The following is a 21,100-nucleotide window of genomic DNA, read 5'->3' as shown; positions in this document are numbered from 1 at the left end:
GGAAAATTCAGGAGTTGAAAGTCAAGAGATGCATACCCTATGGTGAAGTTAGAAAAGCTCTCAAAGCTATGCAACCTCCGGTTTTTGCTACTTCTTTTGCATCAGCCCTTAAGAATCCAATTACCAAGTGTGATGCCTCCTAACAAACTCAGACCACAGATTAAAGTACAAACACAAGCACTTGTCAGTTTGCCTGTGGGGGAAACACTACGCTTGAACAAGAAATCATTCGGAAGCCGTTGGTGATAGGCTCACCACCTAAGCCACAAACCACCGCCCACCATGAGAAGCCCACAGAGCTGTCCCCTTAGTCCAAGTAACCAACTTCTCCCATAAGTAAGGAAAACGTCCTTCGAAAAGTAGTTCAGTCAAAGAAAGTAGCAGTTAAACCTTCAGATTGGTGAGCTCTTTCCCTCTCAGATGGGAACTATGCTCTTGAGGATATGGACTTCCAATTAGAGGAACTGGGAAGACAGCAACTAGCTAATGTTTCCCGTGACCTCCCCAGTAAATTGCTGCCTTCGAGGGAGAAAGAAAAGACCAACTATTGCTAAACAATGGCTCCCTCAGGGACTTCTGTGTTGCAGTGGAATTTAAATGGATACCTATTACATTTGGAAGATTTACAGCTCCTGGTACAGGAGAAACCGTCTTGCATCTGCTTACAAGAAACTCATTTTAAAGTCACCGACGCACCTGCATTATGGGGTTACCACCTCTACAGGATGGATAATATTGCTGGAGACAGAGCTAAAGGTGGAGTGGCTGTTTTCAGATGCCAATCCTCTCCTGTCTCTCTTACCATGACCATAAACACAGTTACCATGAAAGTACTAACACCATTTAACATCACAGTATGTCCTTTGTATCTTCCACCTCATGATACTTTGGATGCAGGCACACTGACAGAACTCTTCATGTAACCATAACTGCCCCCCCCCCCCATTCCTCTTTGTTGTGGACTTAAATGCACACAATATGCGTGGGGCTCGGCTACCGCTTGCTTCAGGTGTTGAGTGACTCATCCATTGTGAGAATATCTGCCTTCTGAACTCAGGTCAGATTACATACTTTTCCACAGCTATAGGGTCTTTTTCAGCCATTGACCTTTGTTTTTGTTCTGCAGCTATTGCAGACTCAGTTCAGTGGGAAATGGCAACATTCTAGTGACCACTTCTCAGTGTGGATCCATCTGCTGACTTTGGACGGTGGCTGACAGGAGACCACGAATATGGATGATACAAAAGGCAAATTGGTTGCAGTACAGTTGACAGGCTATTTTTGAACAAAAGGATTGTGCACAGGAGACAGTGGCCCACATCCCATGAGAGGTCCAATGGGCTGGCACAGAGCCCATCCCCCAGTCTAATAACAACCTCAGACTGTGGCCTGTACATGGGTAGAATGACGACTGTCGATTGGCAATCAGAGCCAGACGTACAGCTCTGCAGATCATCAATCACCATCCAACTACAGAAAACCTTCATGCCTAGAGTTCTGAAAGAGCACATGCGAGGCGAGTGATAAAAGAACAGAAGAGTGATTCCAGGAAGGAATTCACGACTGCCATTAATTGGTCCACTGCCAGTGCGCAAGTTTGGGAATTAATAAGACGGATTTCAGGCAAGGGCAGTACAGGTCCCTTATAGCCTTGTCAAGTAATGGGGTCTTGGTGGAAGTGCTAGAAGACGTGGCTCAGTTTTTGGCTGAACACTTTTCTACTGTCACTGCATCATCCAGACAAGCTCCTGCTTTTCAGTTGTTTCATTGGACTGTGGTTATCAGGAAGCTCCATTTCTTCTCGCGTAAGAACTCTACAACCTTCCGTTCTCCGTGTGGGAACTAGAATTGGCTCTGTCTGCGGCCACAGATGCTGCTCCAGGACCTTTTGAAATCATTTATGCCATGCATTCATCTGTGCCCTGAAGCGAAAGGACAGCTCCTCTCTTGTTTCACTCAGATCTGGTTTGATGGACAGTACCGCACGACTTGGAAGGAGGCAATATTAATTCCATTCTGGAAACTAGGCAAGGACCATAGCACCTATTAACAATAACAGGGCTGTAGTCGTTTCCAGTTGTATGGGTAATACTCTTGAATGTATGGTCAACCACCACTTCATCTGGCTGCTTGAATCCCGAGGTTACCTGAGCCGCTCCCAGTGCGCTACCATTCCATCCTTGCCAACTTAATTGTACTGGAGACGGCGATACAGGAGTCCTTCTTACACTGAAACCATTTCGTGTGTGAGTTTTTTGACCTCAGAAAGCATACAACACTACTTGGAGGTACAACATCCTTCGCCAACTTCATGAATGGGGACTGTGTGGATGTCTGCCACTTCTTATCCAATCCTTTCTCGAGGACCGGCGTTTTTTTGCTGTCACGTTGGCGATGCCCTGTGTGACTACTGTGTTCTGGAGAATGGGGTCCCCCCCAGGCGGTGTACTCAGTGTCACTTGTTTATCAGTGGCATTCCTTTTGCAGTCAGGAGCCCTGTCAAATGCTCTTTGTTTGTCGACAACGTCACAATCTTCTACTCTTCCTGTGATCTTACAATGATAACGAGGCAGCTACATCTGACTATTAGGAGGCTGGAATCCTGGACGAGGACAACTGGTTTTCAGTTCTCACCATAGAAGACTAAATGTGTCAGTTTTAACGGTGCTTGTCAAAGTTTTAAGCAACCAGTGCTCACAGTGGGGGACAATATTTTATGTTTTCAGGAAACTGAGTGCTTGTTGGGTTTATTATTTGACTCAAAATTAACTTGGCTCCCACACCTGAAAGACGTTTGAACAAAGGGCTTCCAGTCAATGAATATTTTGAAATACCTTAGCGGAAGAACGTGGGGAACTGGCAGGTCCCGCCTCCTGCAGTTTTATAGGGCATTTGATTACATTTATATTATGGCAGAGTGGTCTATGGATCAGCTTGTATTTCTTACATCAAGATGTTGGACACTATCCACCATGAGAGCATTCGGGTATCTACTGCAGCCTTTCGGACCAGCCCAATTCAGAGTCTGTGTGCAGAGGCTAGTGAAACACCATTCTGGATTTGGCGATGTGTCCTTCTGTGATAACAGGCACTGAAAAACTCAGTGTCACCTCAGTCATTGACGTTTAGTACAGTGGTCCAACCCAACTTTGAAGGCTGTTAAGGAATCGGCCCCATGCAGCCAAGCCGTTTGGGATAAGTGCTACTGACTGTTTCAAAGTTCTGGATCTATCAGACCTACAAATACCAGATACACAGCCAGGGATGGAACATGTTGCCACCTTGGTGTCTTCAGAGGCCCAAAGGGATTTTAAGCTTGATACAGTACAATTAAACTTGTACTCCAGATTACGCTTTCACAACTTTGTTTTCGTCAATTTTAAGTACGTACCACAGTTCTATCATTGTTTATACAGATGGATCCCAGCAAGAGAATGTCCTCGGTTGTTCCACTGTTTTCCATGATAGGGTTTTCAAAGTGCGTCCTTTGGAACAATTTTCAAATTATAGTGCAGAGTTGTATGGCATTATGATGGCACTGGTGAGAATTCACAGACATCACTGTACATGGTTTCTTGTCTGTTCTGACTCACTCAGTGCACTACCAGCATATCACCAAATTTATCCAGCAGACCAGTTGATTCAGCTCATCCATGACTCATTTCAGCGGCTCCAACACCGTACAAGGTGGTGATCTTTTGCTGGGTACCTGACCACATCAGGATGCAGGGAAAGACATGGCTGACAAAGCAGCCAAGGAAACATGTCGGGATGGTGTTGTGTGTCAATGTCCCACCCCGTAATATGCCATCATCTCATTTTCTGACAGACATGTCATGCGTCAGTGGGGGGACTGAATGGCTGCAGTCGCTCAAATTGAACTCATAGCCATGGTGGACTTCATGCCAGCCTCACTATTGGCTGGAGGTTCTGCTTGCCAGGCTGCACATTGGACATAGCCCTTTAACAAATGACTTCCTCCACTGGTGGGAGAATCTACCACTCTGTGAAGTTTGTGGTGTGCCGCTTTCAGTTCAGCGGATTTTGGTAATGTGTGTCCTATATACTGATATTAGGGCATCTCTCAGTCTTGATGGAGATCTGTCCACCATCCTTGCCGATACTGATTCCAGTTTTACTAGAGTGGTAAAATTTTGTGAACTGTCAGGCCTCATCCCTAAAATTGATGGGGAAAGGAGGCAGACTTTAATACACTATAAACTGCTCCGCATGTGGGGACAGCCTTCGTCCCCACCCACAAGATTGGCATGCTGACTTTTTGTCAGCACACTGATGACCATGATGTTGAGTGCCCCTCATCTCAAATCTTCTGAGTAACAAGATTTAAAAATTTAATTCAGCCGTGATATGTAGATGGATGTCCTGGTTTGTTTTGCTGAAAGCGGCTTTGAGAACTAATAAGAAGAATATAACAAACAAGGTTATACCCAGTACACAGTCTTGAAGGACTCCTCTTTGCACAAGAAAAGGATCTGGTGCGCTTCCTCCAAATACCACAGCACCCTCCATATTCTTGCGAAAAACTGTGGTTGTCTTCACTAGTATACAGTCCCTTCCTCCTGACTGTATCAAATGCCTTATTTAGGTCAGTGAAAGCAATGAACAGTAGTGTCTTCTGCTCATGGTGTTTTCCTGAATTTGTTGGTGTGTGAAGGTCATATCAGTCAGCCAGCTTCTCCAGTCTGCCCAGCACCATAAGGTCAATAGCTTGTTCCATTGATATGAGCAGTTAAGTTACATGCTAGCAATTGCAATCACCACAATTGTCTTTACCTTTGTGTAGTAATGATATTGGCATCACATACATCCTGCTGCATAATACCCTTCAGTCCAACATTTCAATAAAATGTAGAACACTGGGAGAAGCAGTCAGTTTGATAAGTTCTGTGTCAGTGTTGTCTTTACCAGGGCATTTTCTTCATTTAAGCTATGCAGCAGCTGCCTGAAGCTCCTGCTTAGTAGGCACAACATCCAGCTCGTGGCAAGTTGACAGTTGGAAATGTCTCCTACTGCTCTTGGGCTGATGTCGAGCAGGTGTATGTAGAGATTGGAATAGTGTTTCACCCATCGTTGCAATTATTGACTACAATTTGTGATGACTGTTCCATTGATCTCCTTAAGTGGGGCAGTCTTCTTTATGGGTGGGCCCAATGGCCCTTTTGATACTCAAATACACTCTGCTGCTGTTTCCAGTCTCAACCTAACCCTGTATAATTGCACAAAGATTCTTCCAGCATGTTTTAACGCAGGTACAGACTGCGTGCTGAACGATTGTCATTGCTTTGCTTTGATCCCTGTGGGTAGTGATGCAAGGGTTAGAATGCCAGTCAATAGTGCTTAGAATCGAGGAGGGGTTTCAAGACATCAATACTCTGAGAAACCAATCCTGGGTTTTAACTTTCAAACTACCAAATATATATTCTCAACAGTGTTTTATGTACTTTTACCTGCTGTAATTTCTCAAGAAAATTATTGGTGGAGCTTTATAATTTTGGATAAGACTTCAGTGTCAGATTACGGGCTAGCATACATTGAACAGCTTGAGAATGACACGACGCTACTTTCCAGGGGGTGTGAAACTGATGGGCAAGTGTTTTTTGTTGTTTTGATTTGAAGGTGACTTTATCTCATGAAATCTAAAACTCCTAGTTTTCTTTAATTTACTGGCTACAGTGCAGTATGTTATCCTGCAAGAGAATGTTTGTGCAAGTTGGCATACTTTGTATTAAGCAGCAGTCACATAAGGTATTCATAGATGTGTTGATAATATGAGCTCACTATAGTCAGATGACATTTACTGTATTACATTAAAAATTAAAGTATCTGATCATATCTGTTGGTGGGGAAAAAAAAAATACATAATTAAATGGTATTACTCTATAGAGGCACACAACTTAAACTTTACTTACAGCCAGAAGGAACACTGTCCACGTACTTGTAGTGTTCATTAATGACTAAAGCCCTCTTGATACTGATTATGTAAGTCTTTTGCTTCATATGTTGCACACTTTTTGTAAATGTTGTTTGTATCCATATATTTAGATTCGTTGTACTTTGATGTCTGGTGTTCTATCACGATAACTTCTGTTCATTGGGGACTCGTGCTTCACTTTTACAAAAAGGGATAGCACCAAGACTATCATTTACTTTACTTGACCCTAACACCCCTGTGCTGCCAGTATGGGATTATGTATAGCAAAAATGTCGTTGTATTATTATGTTGCACCTTTTTAAATACAAATTACGACCTTCTAAATCCATGGTCTCTGCTTGGAATACATTGTATTTACCAAACCCAGATAATGTACTGTAGTAATCTGAAAACCATTGAGTAGTGTATGGAGGAGAGAACATAGGATATCGGTATTATGTTATATCCTTCCTATTCTGTATGCACGTGTTGTTTAGAAAGGATGATTGTCGATAATCATCTACCTGAGCTCGAATTGCTCAAATTTTACCACCATATAAGATATATATACGGCACAAAATAACATGTTTCTGTGCTCATCTTGGAATGCAGGCTTTTTTAAAATCATGTGTTAATGTGGTTTCAGTGTTGGTTTTTCTAATGTTTCCCCCTCGTAAAGATGTAGCAATGCTGCTGTTGACTCCAACTTGGTGAGGGTCACACACTAACCAACAATATTCCCAAAGTGGCAGTTGAGTGTTTCGTGGGTGCCCATCTTCATATGTTAATTACTCATAATGAATACCTTCCCAATGATTTTCCTCTGGCAATACTTTCCCTTCAACTGGAGATGTTTCATGGCATGGACTCCATGAGACACAGTGTTAGGCTATCACTCTTACTAATGACTGCTCAACTGTGACTCATTGACTCTCAGAGCTGAAGCTTACTGGCATCCCAGAGGTGCTCAGTACATTTGGGGTCAATGACCTCGTGGGCAATAAAAGGAGCCTCGCATCCATGGAGCATTCTTCAAATCTGCCTTGCACATTTAAGATGCAGATAGTGCAGGTTGCTTGAATCATGCTGCAAACAGTCGTACAGGTGCACATGATCAAACAATAGGGTCTGTATCATTCAGAAATGAGGAAGCATGTCAGACCTATTCAGGATTTCGATCCTCCTCATGCAAACACCTCTCCACTCACTTCCACCACCTGCCTGATTGGTGGCTTAAGAGTGTATTAATGTTAATACCATATCATTGATATCTACCTGTGTGTCACTTTGACACTTCGGTGTAGGTGACACTTTACAGTTGTAAAGAAAAGCATCAAGTGTGTAACACTTGTGCAATGCTCAATGCGCATTTTAACATTATTATGGAGTGTGCAACAGTAACTTTTTTACAGTATGTGTACTGTGGTGCAATTCAAGAACATATACATCTACACGGACCACTACAAAATGAACCACTATCTACTGGAATGTATTGTGGAACAGATGAAACAACTGAAACATCTATGTAATGAAAAATGTTAGTCATCTGAAGATGGACACGGCTGCCTGAAACCAGTGATGGCAGTAAAATAAAACATTCAGAAAGTAGTTGTGGCTGGTTGCAACATTCACCAAATATCATAAACGACCATGGAGTTCACAACATCTTACACGGATAAAATAACATTCACAATCTAGATTTAATATTGTAACAAAACTGCTGAAATTGATCTCTCTCTCTCTCTCTCTCTCTCTCTCTCTCTCTCTCTCTCTCAGACTTTTTCTTCCTTTTAAAAGTGGTTTAGTAGTCTGATTAAATGTAGTTGTTTGTTGACTCTTCAGTACTTGGAACCAAGTTGCTCCAATCAGAACTGTCAACACCACACACACATTTTCCCTCACTGTCAGTGTGTTGCAACAAAGTTTCTCTTATTTGCTATGTTCAAATAATGCCGTGTACAATTGTAAACTGGTATTAAGGCCTAGTGTGTGACCTGTTCAACTACCACGGGATGCAGTGGGCAGTGATGATCAATCTGTGCTGACAGTACTGCACTGGAATATAGCTAATGTCATCTAAAAAGTAATTTTAATTAGACTATAGCTCACTTAATTTGACATCATTTTTGTGTTGATTATGAAAAATATCTCTATGCTAATAAATAAAGACACAGTCAAGAGGTAAATAGAAGCTGTCATGATCTTCAGGAATGTCAAATTTTGGTATACGACTGTATGAACTCGCACTGTTCACAGTAATTGGAGACTCAGTATGTCTACAGAACACTGTACTTCACTCTGTAATTATAGTCAGTAATAGTGAAGCAACTGTTTTATCAGCCATTTGAAGAGTTCTTTATGGGAGTGTTACAAAGTTGTCAACATTTTGATTTACATTGAAAAGTTTTCCTTAACAGGAGTCAAGTGGATTTGATTACCGTCCATTTGTCATAAACTGGTGCATGAGCTTAAAAATTATTGATGGCTTTGTAGTGGATGCCATTGAAAGGTAAGAATAAAATTGTTGTGTTACGTTGTAATTTTAATACTCCAACATGAGTTGTAAACATTTATGTATAGATAAAAAAGTGTTTTGAATATAATAGAGGGAAACATTCCACGTGGGAAAAATATATCTAAAAACAAAGATTCTGTAACTTACCAAACGAAAGCATTGGTACGTTGATAGAGACAATAACAAACACACACACACACACACAAATTTCAAGCTTTTGCAACCCAAGGTTGCTTCATCAGGAAAGAGGAAAGGAAAGGGAAAGACAAAAGGATCCCCTAAGAAAAAAGTCATAATTCGACCTGTGGTGCGAAGGGAATGGATCACATCATCTTCACCACTATGCCCAATCCAACAATGCGGAAGTTTTCTTTTAGGCAGACACAAATCATTGGAATTACTCCTTACCCTCTCCCTTAAAACCCACATCCTTTTGTCTTTCCCTCTCCTTCCCTCTTTCCTGATGAAGCAACCTTGGGTTGCGAAAGCTTGAAATTTGTGTGTGTGTTTGTGTTTGTTATTGTCTCTATCAACATACCAACGCTTTCGTTTGGTAAGTTACAGAATCTTTGTTTTTAGATTTAAAAAAGTGTTTTGTTTTATTTGCTTTATTTTTGCTGGTGCATTAATTTTATTTTAAGTTAAACTGTTCCATTTGGATACTACCAAAATTGTCTTCTTCAGTGAGTCTGAAAATACTGTTACACATATAACAAATATATTTGTTGGTTGTATTTTGATGCCTCTTTTCACAAAAGAAATTACCATGCTCCCACCCCCTACTCCCCTGTGCATTTTTACCCATTCGCCATGCACCCCTCAATCTTCTCATGTGCATCCCCCCATTTTTATAGGATTGACAAAATATGTTCCCCCTTAATTTTTGGATGATGATTTAGAATTACATCCAGTTTGATGAATAGGTCACTTGTGATTTATAACAGGTTTGTCTGTGGCAACTGAACAGATTTTTTGGAATCATAAGGTTCAGTGATTGTTATCACACTTTCAATGATTTATAGAACTTGTAGTTGATGGACGGTGTATTTTCCAAAGTATTACATGTAAAAATGATTGGTGCATGAGTAGAACTGTAAACTCATACCTACCAGTTGTGGTTGTTTCCACAACTGCCTGCTGAGTCCAAGAATTTCATCTTCCAACAAGATGGGGGACCCCCCTCCCAATTGGTTCATTGGAACATTGACATTTGTGTCTGCCTAAAAGAAAACTTCCGCATTGTTGGATTGGGCATAGTGGTGAAGATGATGTGGTCCATTCCCTTCGCACCTCAGGTCGAATTACGACTTTTTTCTTAGGGGATACATTCAGGACCATGTTTACGTATTCCAACTGCTAAGAACACTGAAACATCTCAGAGAATCTAATTGATGCCGCTATGAGCACCAGTGACAAGATGTTTCTGCATAAGTTACGGAACAAACTTGACTGCTGCTTGAACTTGTCTCATGTGACCAGAGGAGCACTCATAGAACATTTGTAGAGTGTAAAATGCAAATTCAGTGAGTTAATGGTTCTATTCATGCATCATTCATATTTGTACAAGTAATGTAATAATAGAGAATCTAGGATGGAATATCAGTATGAAAAGAATAGATTGTGACACATCACATAGAGAAGGCGTCAAGTTACAGACCACAAACACAGTTCTGGAACCTTCGTTGGTGGGTGGGATTATGAAGTCTGAATCCATTTTTGGTGGTGGAGTGCAGTTCTTTCTTCAGATGCGTAGTTTGTTTCCATATTGAAGAATTTGAGGAGTGACGGTGAGGCAAGATTTGAGATTAGTAATTTCTGGGATGTTGACAAGGGGTGATATGGGGCAGTGGGAGTGGGTCAAGGTTGATTGGAAAAGTGAACTGGGTCAGGTAGGGTTCAGTACCTGAATACTAGTTTTAGATGGAGTGTGATTGGTAGCGTTGGTGACAAAAAAGTGCTTCCAGTGTAGAAACTGGGAGACTCGCACACTGATAAATCCCACCGGTAAGAAATCTAGCAGCAAGCTTCCAAACTGCTTTGATATCTTCCGATAATTCAACATAATGGGGCTTCTAGACACTTTAGTAGTACTCAAGAATGGGTTGCACAAGTGTTCCACACAGAGCACTTTACAGATTACACTTTCCTGAAGTTCACCCAATAAACAAAGGTTGGCCAATCACCTTCCCCACTACTGTTTTTACGTGCTTGTTCCAGTTCTAATCGCTTTGCTGCATTATACCTAGATATGTAATCCACATGACTGTGTTGAGCAGCACACTCCTAATGCAGTATTCAAACATTAACTTACATTTAGAACAAGGTTCCATTCATCACACCAACTAGAAATTTTGTCCCAAGTCGTCTGTTATCCTACTAGTCACTCAGCGTCAACGCCTTCATAGCATCATCAGCAAACGGCTGCTCACAAAGTCCATCAGATCATTTATGTATACAGAGAATAAGGACAGATCTGTCATACTTCTCTGGGGCACTCCTGATGATACACTTGTCTCTGATGAACACTCACTCTCGAGGACAATGTACTGGGTTCTATAACTTACGAAGTCTTTGAGCCACTCGCATATCTGGAAACCTAGTCTGTATGCATGTACCTACATTGACTGTCAGCAGTGGGGCACTGTGTAAAGTGCTTTCAGGAGTCTAGGAATATGAAATCTGCCGGTTGTCCTCATCCTAATTGCCTCGTATGGCCTGTAATTTGTCTTTTTGGTATATGTTCCATGCCTTGCTAAGTGTTTCAGAGCTATCTACTTTGAGTTTCAGTCAGCAGTCAGTTAGGAGAATAAACTGAGCACAACAGCTTTTCTGGAGGCCAATAAATTCAGGAACATTATTACAAATACTTTGGCAGTTTACTGCTAAAATTTGGATCACTAGTGTCCTTACTTTGTGTGCTCTCTGCGTATCCACTGGCAAGCATTCGTCAGAGGGCTTCAAACTACCACCTAGCCTCAAAATAATAGTAATAATAATGATAATAATAGTGTGAACATTCCACAAATACTGGGATATCCAAGCTTCTGCGTCCTTTGTGTGGTGCACCTCCGACCTGTCAATGACAATTCTCCATCCCATAACGCAGGTCCAGAAATTGGCAACCAGCCCTATTGTTGAATTTTTGCAGCCTTTAGCTGAGACCCTCCACTCGGTTTCAAATCAAAGGATCCCCATCAGTTTTGGGAGTGGTGCTGCAAATTTAGAACTCTACTTCTACCCTGTGCACAAGGCCAGCAGTCATCACCACTTCCACCACTTACCCATACAAACTGAGGATGGCCTCAGAAGCCAAGTGATAAATATAATTTGTGCTGACTTGAGCCACAACTTGCAGACGACTGCATCCTGACGCTCGATAGCCACAATCAGTCTCTCATCCACATCTTCACAAATCTTTCCTCTTTTGTGCCTGCTTACTCCCTGCTGAGTGAGCAGTCACCTGCTCACTCACAGGGTGAACATGAAGCACCGGGTGGGCAGCCTTCACATTGACTCTTCACTTCAAGCAACACGAAAGCTTTACCACCTTCCACTCACTCTGTGGTGAAGGCGTATCCCCTTGGCAGATACACTGCAAGGTGCCTCGGCAGCAGAGTCTTTGAGAAAAACAAGGGACATCTGAGGTATTCCATGTGATGCGTCATACTCTCTGCCACCACTACACTCGAATTCAGCAACCTGAAGATGGCTGACCATGGCCAGAAGAGTCTTCAGCTGTTGGTGAACTGCGGCTAGCTTCTCCTGCACCCACATACAACACACACACTTCCTATCCATCCTAGCAGGTCTGACATAAGTAGTAAACCATAGAAGCACACAGAGAAAGCTAATTAAGTCACTTGGTACACTCCTGATGCGTCACCAATAGAGGCATTTTACTGAGCTGTGTAGCTGGCCGTTCAAAAGAAATGACAATTGTGCCACAGACTGCATGAATCTACACTTAAGAGTTATTAAAACATGAGATTACAAAACACACAAGGAAATTAAGAATCAAACTACAAAAAAATAATTATGCAACTTCCCTCTCCGCTGTTCGATCACAGGTGGTAGCTGGGAACTAACAACACTGCATTCTATTTAGTATTCATAAGAAGAGTAATGATCAATTTCAGCACATTATAAGTTTTGTAACAAGCATTATTGATACTATACAGTAATCATTTTTGTGCTAGTTTAAAAGCAGAATGGCTATACTCCCAAGGGCGAGGAAGGCAGTTTCATGTTGGGGATCATGAAGCTCTTACACAGTACCTAGCATCTGTATGCCCACTTACGGGAGATAACTTAGAATCTGAAGAAGACCGTAAACTGCGCTTAATCTTGAGCAAAGCCCATCAGCATCAGCAGCAACTGCGAAGTCAGCTGACTAATGGTAAGCATCTCCTGTATCAGAAATTTTTGCAGTGTTAGTAGTTTCGGTTCATAATGTCATATTTTATCCATGAGTTATTTTTATATGTTACCTTAGCAAGAAAAATTACACCTCAGAACATGAAATTGTCACTGGGAGAGAGAAAATCTGTATTCAGAGGCAGTAACAAATGACTGTTATCCAGCTTATAAGAAAAAGATACCTTTAGAATTATCAATGATTATTTTTGTCTTGTGTTAATTTATATGTGGTTCTTCTTCGTTATCATGGGCTAGTTGTGAGGGAAGATCATTAATGCTAAAAGTAGTTTCACAGATTAATATTATGTATTATTTTGAAAGTGTTTTGATGACTGGTGGTTTATTTCTTCTGGCAGAGTGGAATACACTGCCTCGCCAATGGCAGTAATGTTACCCAACTAATGATGGTAATATTTTGTGCATTGCAATTGACATTGTTATACTATATTGCAGAGTGTTCAATTACACATCTCTAGAAATGTAACCTTTTTCTTCTTATAAACACATTTTTTCATTGTTTTCTGAAGCAAATGAATTTAAAAGAAACATTTGATCTGTATTTAAAACGGTAATTCATATAATAGACGACAAATAAATTTTAAAAACCATCATTACATTCTATAACACAAACAACCTAGAATATATGAGTCCATTTTAATTGTTGATTCCTGCTTTCAGCACAGTGTATCGATTACTGACACAATCTTAAATACATGTGGAGAAACTGAATAATGCCACCAACAGGACAGCCAGAAATGTTCACACGCGTGCGCTTTCACTTTTCACCCAAGTTCAAGGGCACTTTTTATGAAGCAGCATATTAACCTGTTGTTAAATAACTTTATATAGGCATTAGTTGGGAAAAATTATGACTAACAAGAAATTAGAGTCAAGTGTTCATAGTAAAACCAGTACTTGCTTATTGACAACAGCAAGAATATTCTCTCCAAGTAAAATAATAATAATAATAATAATAATAATAATAATAATAATAATAATAACAATAACAATAATAATAATAATAACAAAAATAGGAATAGATAATACAAATATTAAAGAAGAACTAAAAGAAAAGTATAGACAAAGACTAACAAAAATACTGAAAAAAGAATTGACAGCAAGAAACAAGACAAAAGCTATAAATACTTATGCTATACCAATATTGACCTACTCATTTGGAGTAGTGAAATGGAGTAACACAGGCCTAGAAGCGCTCAATACACTTACACGATCACAATGCCACAAATATAAAATACATCACATACATTCAGCAACAGAAAGATTCACATTAAGCAGAAAGGAAGGAGGAAGGGGATTTATCGACATAAAAAACCTACATTATGGACAGGTAGACAATTTAAGAAAATTCTTTATAGAACGAGCAGAAACTAGCAAAATACACAAAGCAATCACTCATATAAATACATCGGCTACACCACTGCAATTTCATAACCACTTCTACAACCCTTTAGATCACATAACATCAACAGACACGAAGAAAGTAAATTGGAAAAAGAAAACACTACATGGCAAGCACCTGTATCGTCTAACACAGCCACACATCGATCAAGACGCATCCAACACATGGCTAAGAAAAGGCAATATATACAGTGAGACGGAAGGATTCATGATTGCAATACAGGATCAAACAATAAACACAAGATATTACAGCAAGCATATTATTAAAGATCCCAATACCACAACAGATAAATGCAGACTTTGCAAACAACAAATAGAAACAGTAGATCACATCACAAGCGGATGTACAATACTAGCAAATACAGAATACCCCAGAAGCCATGACAATGTAGCAAAAATAATACATCAACAACTTTCCATACAACATAAACTAATAAAACAACACGTTCCCACATACAAGTATGCACCACAAAGTGTACTGGAGAATGATGAATTCAAATTATACTGGAACAGAACCATTATAACAGATAAAACAACACCACATAACAAACCTGACATCATACTCACCAATAAAAAGAAGAAATTAACACAACTAATCGAAATATCCATACCCAATACAACAAATATACAAAAGAAAACAGGAGAAAAAATTGAAAAATACATCCAACTGGCTGAGGAAGTCAAGGACATGTGGCATCAGGATAAAGTTGACATTATACCAATTATACTATCAACTAAAGGAGTCATACCACACAATATCCACTAGGTCATACCACACAGTATCCACCAGTACATAAATGCAATACAGCTACATCCAAACTTATATATACAGCTACAGAAATCTGTAATTATTGACACATGTTCAATTACCCGAAAGTTCCTAAATGCAATATAACACATACCATACAGTTAAAAGGAAGTGACACTTGATCAAGGTCCGCGTCACTTTCCATTTTTAACCAGACTTAACGTCTGAGAAAGTAAAGAAATAATAATAATATTTATTTTTATCTATATTAAGCTAAATATTTTGTTTAAAGTATAAAAGGGAACTTCTTGTAAGTTAATACCCTTATAAGGAATTGCCAAACACATGTACTGCAGACTTTGCTAGTGTGTTAAAATAATGTGCCTGTGCTTCTATAGTAATTTGCAGTTCTTATTATAATTGATTCCTAGATACTTGAACTCTTTTTGTGATCATTGGTTTAGATTTGGGATGTTGTTAAAAGTTCTACACCATATTTTAGAGGATTTCCTCGAAGTTCATAAATCCCTTCATGTGAATAATTGTTCCCCACCACCTCCCCCCTAGAAAGGCTAGTTTTGGTTTACTCACATTTCCCTGTCAGAGTTGAGTCCATTACAGTGAATGTTTGTGTGTACAAGCAAGGCATGATATTTATACTGTTCCAATCCTTTATCAGTAAATTGCTGTTTAGTTAGTCTCTGATAATGTGACAGTGTATGAGAAGAAATGTTTTTGAAACAATTATTTGCTTAATCATTTTCTTTGGCCTCATTGTACCCAGGCTGATTTCCATCCCCAAGGTATATTGATTTTATGTTCCCATCATTACCCCCTCCTTTGGATTGGGAGTGATAGTTCTGAGCTTATGGCAGGTATATTCAATGTAGTTCTCTGAAAGACAAAGATAAAAATTAGTTTTCCTAGGTATTTGTCAACTGGTCATATACTGCATATGAGACAGCTTTTGTGGTAGAAAATAATTGATGAAAACGCTACAGCAGTGTTACTGAAATGAATATACTTACACTGATGGGCTTGGTGACATTTCAGGCATGTAATGTGGCAAGGAAAGTATGTAAGAGAACCAGGGATGAATGGGAAATTGTTCTAATTATGGGTCAAAAATTGAGAAATCTGTTGGATAATGACCTTGAAAATGGGTAGACTCTCATGTCGCAGCACCTGGAGTGAACATGAACATGTTGGAAGTGGCGAAGCTAGTTGCTGTTAACATGCATCTGTTGTGGGCCTCTGTGGTAAATGTTTGAAGGACAATGTGCAGAATACAAGGTACCGGATTTCCACACCACGTTGCAAAATGCTGAGGTACCGGATTTCCACACCTCATCACAGAATATTGAGGTCAATGGCTTACCCACTCTGTAAAGCAGGATAGATGGCAACCTGTAGCAGATCTGATGACAGACTACAATGCTGATACAGGCACAAGGGTTTTGGAGCATTCCATTCAGCACTTACTGCTAAACATGGGGTTAGCAGCAGGTGTCCCTTAAGTGTACCCATAATGGCCCAATGACATTGCCAAGTATGACCGCAACAGGCAAGGGATCATCAAAATTGGACTATGTATCAATGGAAACCTTTCATCTGGCTGGATGAATTACATTTGTTGTTATAACGGGTTGATACTTAGGTCCATAAATACTGTCTTCCACACAAATGGCTGCTTGAAACATGCATCCTCCCATGGACACAGGCTGGGACCTGCGACACCTATAGTAGGCACCCTGACAGCTGTGGACGTTATGAACATTCCGATCACATGCATCCATTCAGGCTTGATGCGTTCTCTGACTGTAATAGCATCTTCCAGTAGTAATAGCACCCCACAAGGCCATAATCGTGGTACAGTGGTTTGAGGAATATGGTATCTAAACCCAAGGAACATATATGGATTGCCGTCAGTTGACAACTCTGCTTCCACAAACCCCTGGCATATAATTTTTTGGGAATTGTGTCTCCTGTGCATAGACATCAAGTGCCACATACCTCTAGAAACATTGCAAGGTGCCACTGGGGTAAGGTTTGAGTCAATCTGTTTTGCCACTTACATGCACTGAGTATCCCCCTCAAGGTGCAAGTCTCTCACTACTGTCCAACTGACTATACAGGAATTGTGCGCACGAAAACAGAAGGAATGGGTTGGTCCTGACATGTGAACCATAGTTGTGCGCCCTGACTGAACATTAAGAATTACTGAGTAGTTATGGGTACTGTCAGGTACTGTAATGAAACAGGGTTACAAATTGTGGACATTTATTGTTATGACCTCTAATTGCTCAGAACAATGATCAAATATTCATTTGTGGGAGAATGAGTGCATATATACATATGAGCTTGTGATAACTGTGGATCTTCAGAGGGAAAGGGCTGGAAACATGTTAGTAAAGTAGACTGTATGAACAAGAAATTGTTAATTGCAAAATTGGAGGGTTGGTGGTGATTGTACCAGAATGGTAGTGAGTAAAGAGCAGTAGGACCCCCAAAGAGTAAAATCATGTGTGAAACATCACCACACAGTGACTGACTGATCAGTGTGAACCAAAATGCCTATCATCCCACACGAATTTCATACACTGTAGGTATGACACTTACATCATTTGCTGAAGGCGAGGCGCAGTGAGGTTGAAGGCAGGGTCAGATGCTAGTGTGGCGCTGTCCGTCAGCTCATGAATTGCCTTCTCCTCTCACAGTGTAGAAGACCGTTCTCTGCACCTCTCAATGCAAAGTCCATTTATTATGTCTCCCAGCAAGGAAGTGTCCACTATGACTCCTGATGAAACACTTTGTGTATCTCCCAGCAAAGAAAGTCCTGTGCTTTACTCGCCTGCTCCCTCTTGGTGTGAGTCCACCAAAACTCCCATTTTGGCTAAACTGAGCCCGCATACTTTATTTTGCCAATCTGAAACCTCCTAATGGTTTTGTTCTGGAAGGTTTGGCATTGATTGTTTTGGAGGATTCCAAACACCAACCTATCCAAACTTCTCTTTCTAGCAACTTGCAGGTGCTGCCCTTGCGTGGGTGATTTGTTTTGAGAAACCTCTGTATTCATATTCGCCAATTGACAAGGACAGGGCGAGTTCACTGAACGCAGCATGCAAATGCATTCTCTCCCAAGCATGGCTGATTTGTTGAGGGTGCACACCACCCTCTGCCGCAGTGACTGTGACAGTGGGAGGCACTCGCAGGACGTGCAACCCCCTAACATACAACCAGCCAGCCGTCTCATTTGCTGAGGGCAGGCCAAGGAGAACTGAAACTGTGATGACCATGTTTCCACTACCACTAACTAACAGAATGAATTAAGCATGCACTTCAGAGTTAAGAGAAATTAAAGGAAATCCTCTGCAATCCATGCCCAGTCTCAAGGATTAGACCTATTGTATCGGTGGCTTAAGTGTGTTGAATTGAGAATGAAACTACAGGCTGACGCATTTCAACCTCCCAATCCATGCCACTCAGTATTGTATTCTAAAGATGGACCTCCACGCTATTAAGCAGTTGATCATTATATTTTAGCTTGTTAGTGTAAATCGTAATAAAATTTTTGCTGGTATATTTGTACTGTGATCATTGTTTAGGTAGTGGATTGAGGAGAAATGCATCCAGCTTTCATCGGAGCCAGTCTTCACCTGCTCCATCTCCTGCTGCAAGGAGACGTATTTTCCCACAACGCACCACTGCATTACGCAGCAGTAAGTTCTCCTATATTTTCTGTTCTTACAAAGTTATTTAAACACTAATTGCGACCAAAAATTAATTTTTGTGTTAATCGTAAATGTTTCAAGGCATTTTATTATATAAAAACAACGCTGACAATATATTGATTTGTCCTTCCATTTTTCCTTTTGCGTAGATACATCTCGTCTGCCTGTAACTGAACGACACCATTCTCCAGATCGTATGGTTGTCAGTTGTCAGATGACAAAACCTGAAGTAAATTCAGGGATGACAGTGTCTATGTCAGGAAATCTGATGACACGTAGCCTTGATCCTAGCTTGCTACTTAACAGTAGTTCAAATAATAACAACAATAAGGATTCCATTGATACAGCTGTAGCAGTAGAGGACATTTCAGCAGGTTAGTATTCATAACAACATAGTTTGTAATGAACTGTGAAATTTTGCAGATGATGATAAAACTAAAAGATTGTGGAAGTATCAGAAGAGAAGAAAATAATTTAAAAATAATTAAAGTTGGTCAATTGAGTTGATTTATCAGCCTGCCATCAGATGACAAGAATGATATGCTCTTTTGGTCATTAATTCTGATGTATGTTTGAGGCAGATCACCTTCCATGTAATTTGCTAGCTATTCTCTTCATTTCAGCATAATAACTGTATCCAGCATCAACAACAATCTGCCTCACATACTCATATCTAGGCCTGCCCCTGTGACTCTTTCCTTCCAACATCTCTTAGACTGCAGTGTCCAGTAATGGCTTGTGGCTAAACATGTGCCCAGCCATTCTGTCTCCCTTTATTTCATTATATTCTTCATTACATTTTTTCCTCATTGGCCCATTATTGGACTTCATTTCTAACTATATCAGTGCATCAGATATTCAGCAGTCTGTTGTAGTACCTTATTTCCAATCAATTTGTTTCTGTCGTCCTCACTAATCATGTGTTGTGGCCATACAGAGCTGTGGTCCAAACATAGCTCTTCATGATTATTTTTCTGGTCTCAAGATCTATATTTAACTTTTTTTGTGAAAAGATACTTTGATGTGAAAAATTCTCGCTACTTTTTCTTACTTCTTCTTTTATCTATTCTCCTTCCTAGATAGTAAAACTTGTTCCTCTTCAAGAGTACTTGTCAGACTTTTAGCCATGCAGCATGTCCACTTGTGCACGCCATTACCTTGCTTTACTTTTTGTTTAAATGGTTAAATATGTAGTCAGTGAACCATATCATTCTGTTTTTCTGTCTCCTATAAACAGCTCTTATTTCAAGATAGACTCGTATGTAACTCATTGTCTCTTTGATAGACGAATTAAATATCAGTGGCGACAATGAGAAACCCACCCTACAATTTTACTGCTTCTTGGGCTCTTGCATCACTCTGTTAGTGCTGTCTATTCCAGGCTGCTACACATAAAGAGAATAGATTGCCCTTTTATCCCTGTATGTGGTGTCAAACTGCCCGAGAAAAAATTATTTGCTTTGGTCTATAGCCGCAGTTTTATTTGCCTACTGGCTAACGGTTATGGTACCTAGTACCATCATTAGGCCACCCCCTTCGTGCACAATTGTCAGCCTTGCTTGTCAAGTATCTACCTCTACAGCCATATTCTGCAAAGCACTGTGAAATGCATAGCAGGGGGTACTTTCCACTGTACCAGCTTGTAGGACTTTTTCCCTTTTACATACACTTGGAATACGGGAAGAATGACTCTTAGCCTCTGTGCACACTGCAATTAACCTATTCTTGTCCTGAAGGTTGCTATGGGAACAATACCAGGTATTTGTATGAGTAGAATTACAAATTACAATTTACTACAAAATAGATTGTGCACAACACTCATAACATCAAAAAATTGTCAAAAATCTACATTTATTGATGTTGACATCTATTGAAATATAGGCTGAATGATTCTTTGGACAGCAGCTGTAGATCACAAACACTGATTTGCTATGAAGTAAGTTAAGTGGAACACCCATAACTTGTGAAAATTCTCAGAAATAAACGTTTTCATGCATCTGAAAATTCTCAAAAATATACATATTTGTAGGCAACATTTGTTTTTGAATGAGGATTGTGTTACCAAAAGTTTCTAAAAATCGAACTTCAGTTTACAATAGACGATATAGTATGGATTTTTTACGCCAATTGGAAAAGTTTGAAAATACACAACGTATCACAATATGCATGAATATTGACACAATTGCTGAAATATTATACAAAAGTGATTTGAACAGTAAAATATTAGAATTTCGAAATTTGAATTGGCACACACATCTGATAAACGTGGTCTCGCACAAAGGAAAATTTGGAAGTCTGCCTTTTTAGTTAATCAGTCAAAATTGCGAAAATTGTGGAGC

General features: G+C 40.1%; 1 protein-coding gene across 1 annotated transcript in view; it reads left to right on the top strand.

Moving 5' to 3' along the window:
* The window catches only part of LOC124805050 (centrosomal protein of 97 kDa), a 195,190-nt gene that overhangs the window by 56,038 nt on the left and 118,052 nt on the right, over positions 1–21,100 (top strand). The window contains exons 6-9 of the mRNA XM_047265473.1: positions 8,358–8,441; positions 12,644–12,843; positions 18,636–18,749; positions 18,911–19,135. Of these exons, the coding sequence (XP_047121429.1) occupies positions 8,358–8,441; positions 12,644–12,843; positions 18,636–18,749; positions 18,911–19,135 (623 nt within the window). The remainder of the gene's footprint in view (positions 1–8,357; positions 8,442–12,643; positions 12,844–18,635; positions 18,750–18,910; positions 19,136–21,100) is intronic.

Source organism: Schistocerca piceifrons, chromosome 7 (assembly GCF_021461385.2).
Source record: "Schistocerca piceifrons isolate TAMUIC-IGC-003096 chromosome 7, iqSchPice1.1, whole genome shotgun sequence".
NCBI classification, from domain to species: Eukaryota; Metazoa; Arthropoda; class Insecta; order Orthoptera; family Acrididae; genus Schistocerca; species Schistocerca piceifrons.
The sequence above is the reverse complement of the archived record's forward strand: the minus strand, read 5'-3'. Positions and strand labels throughout refer to the sequence as shown.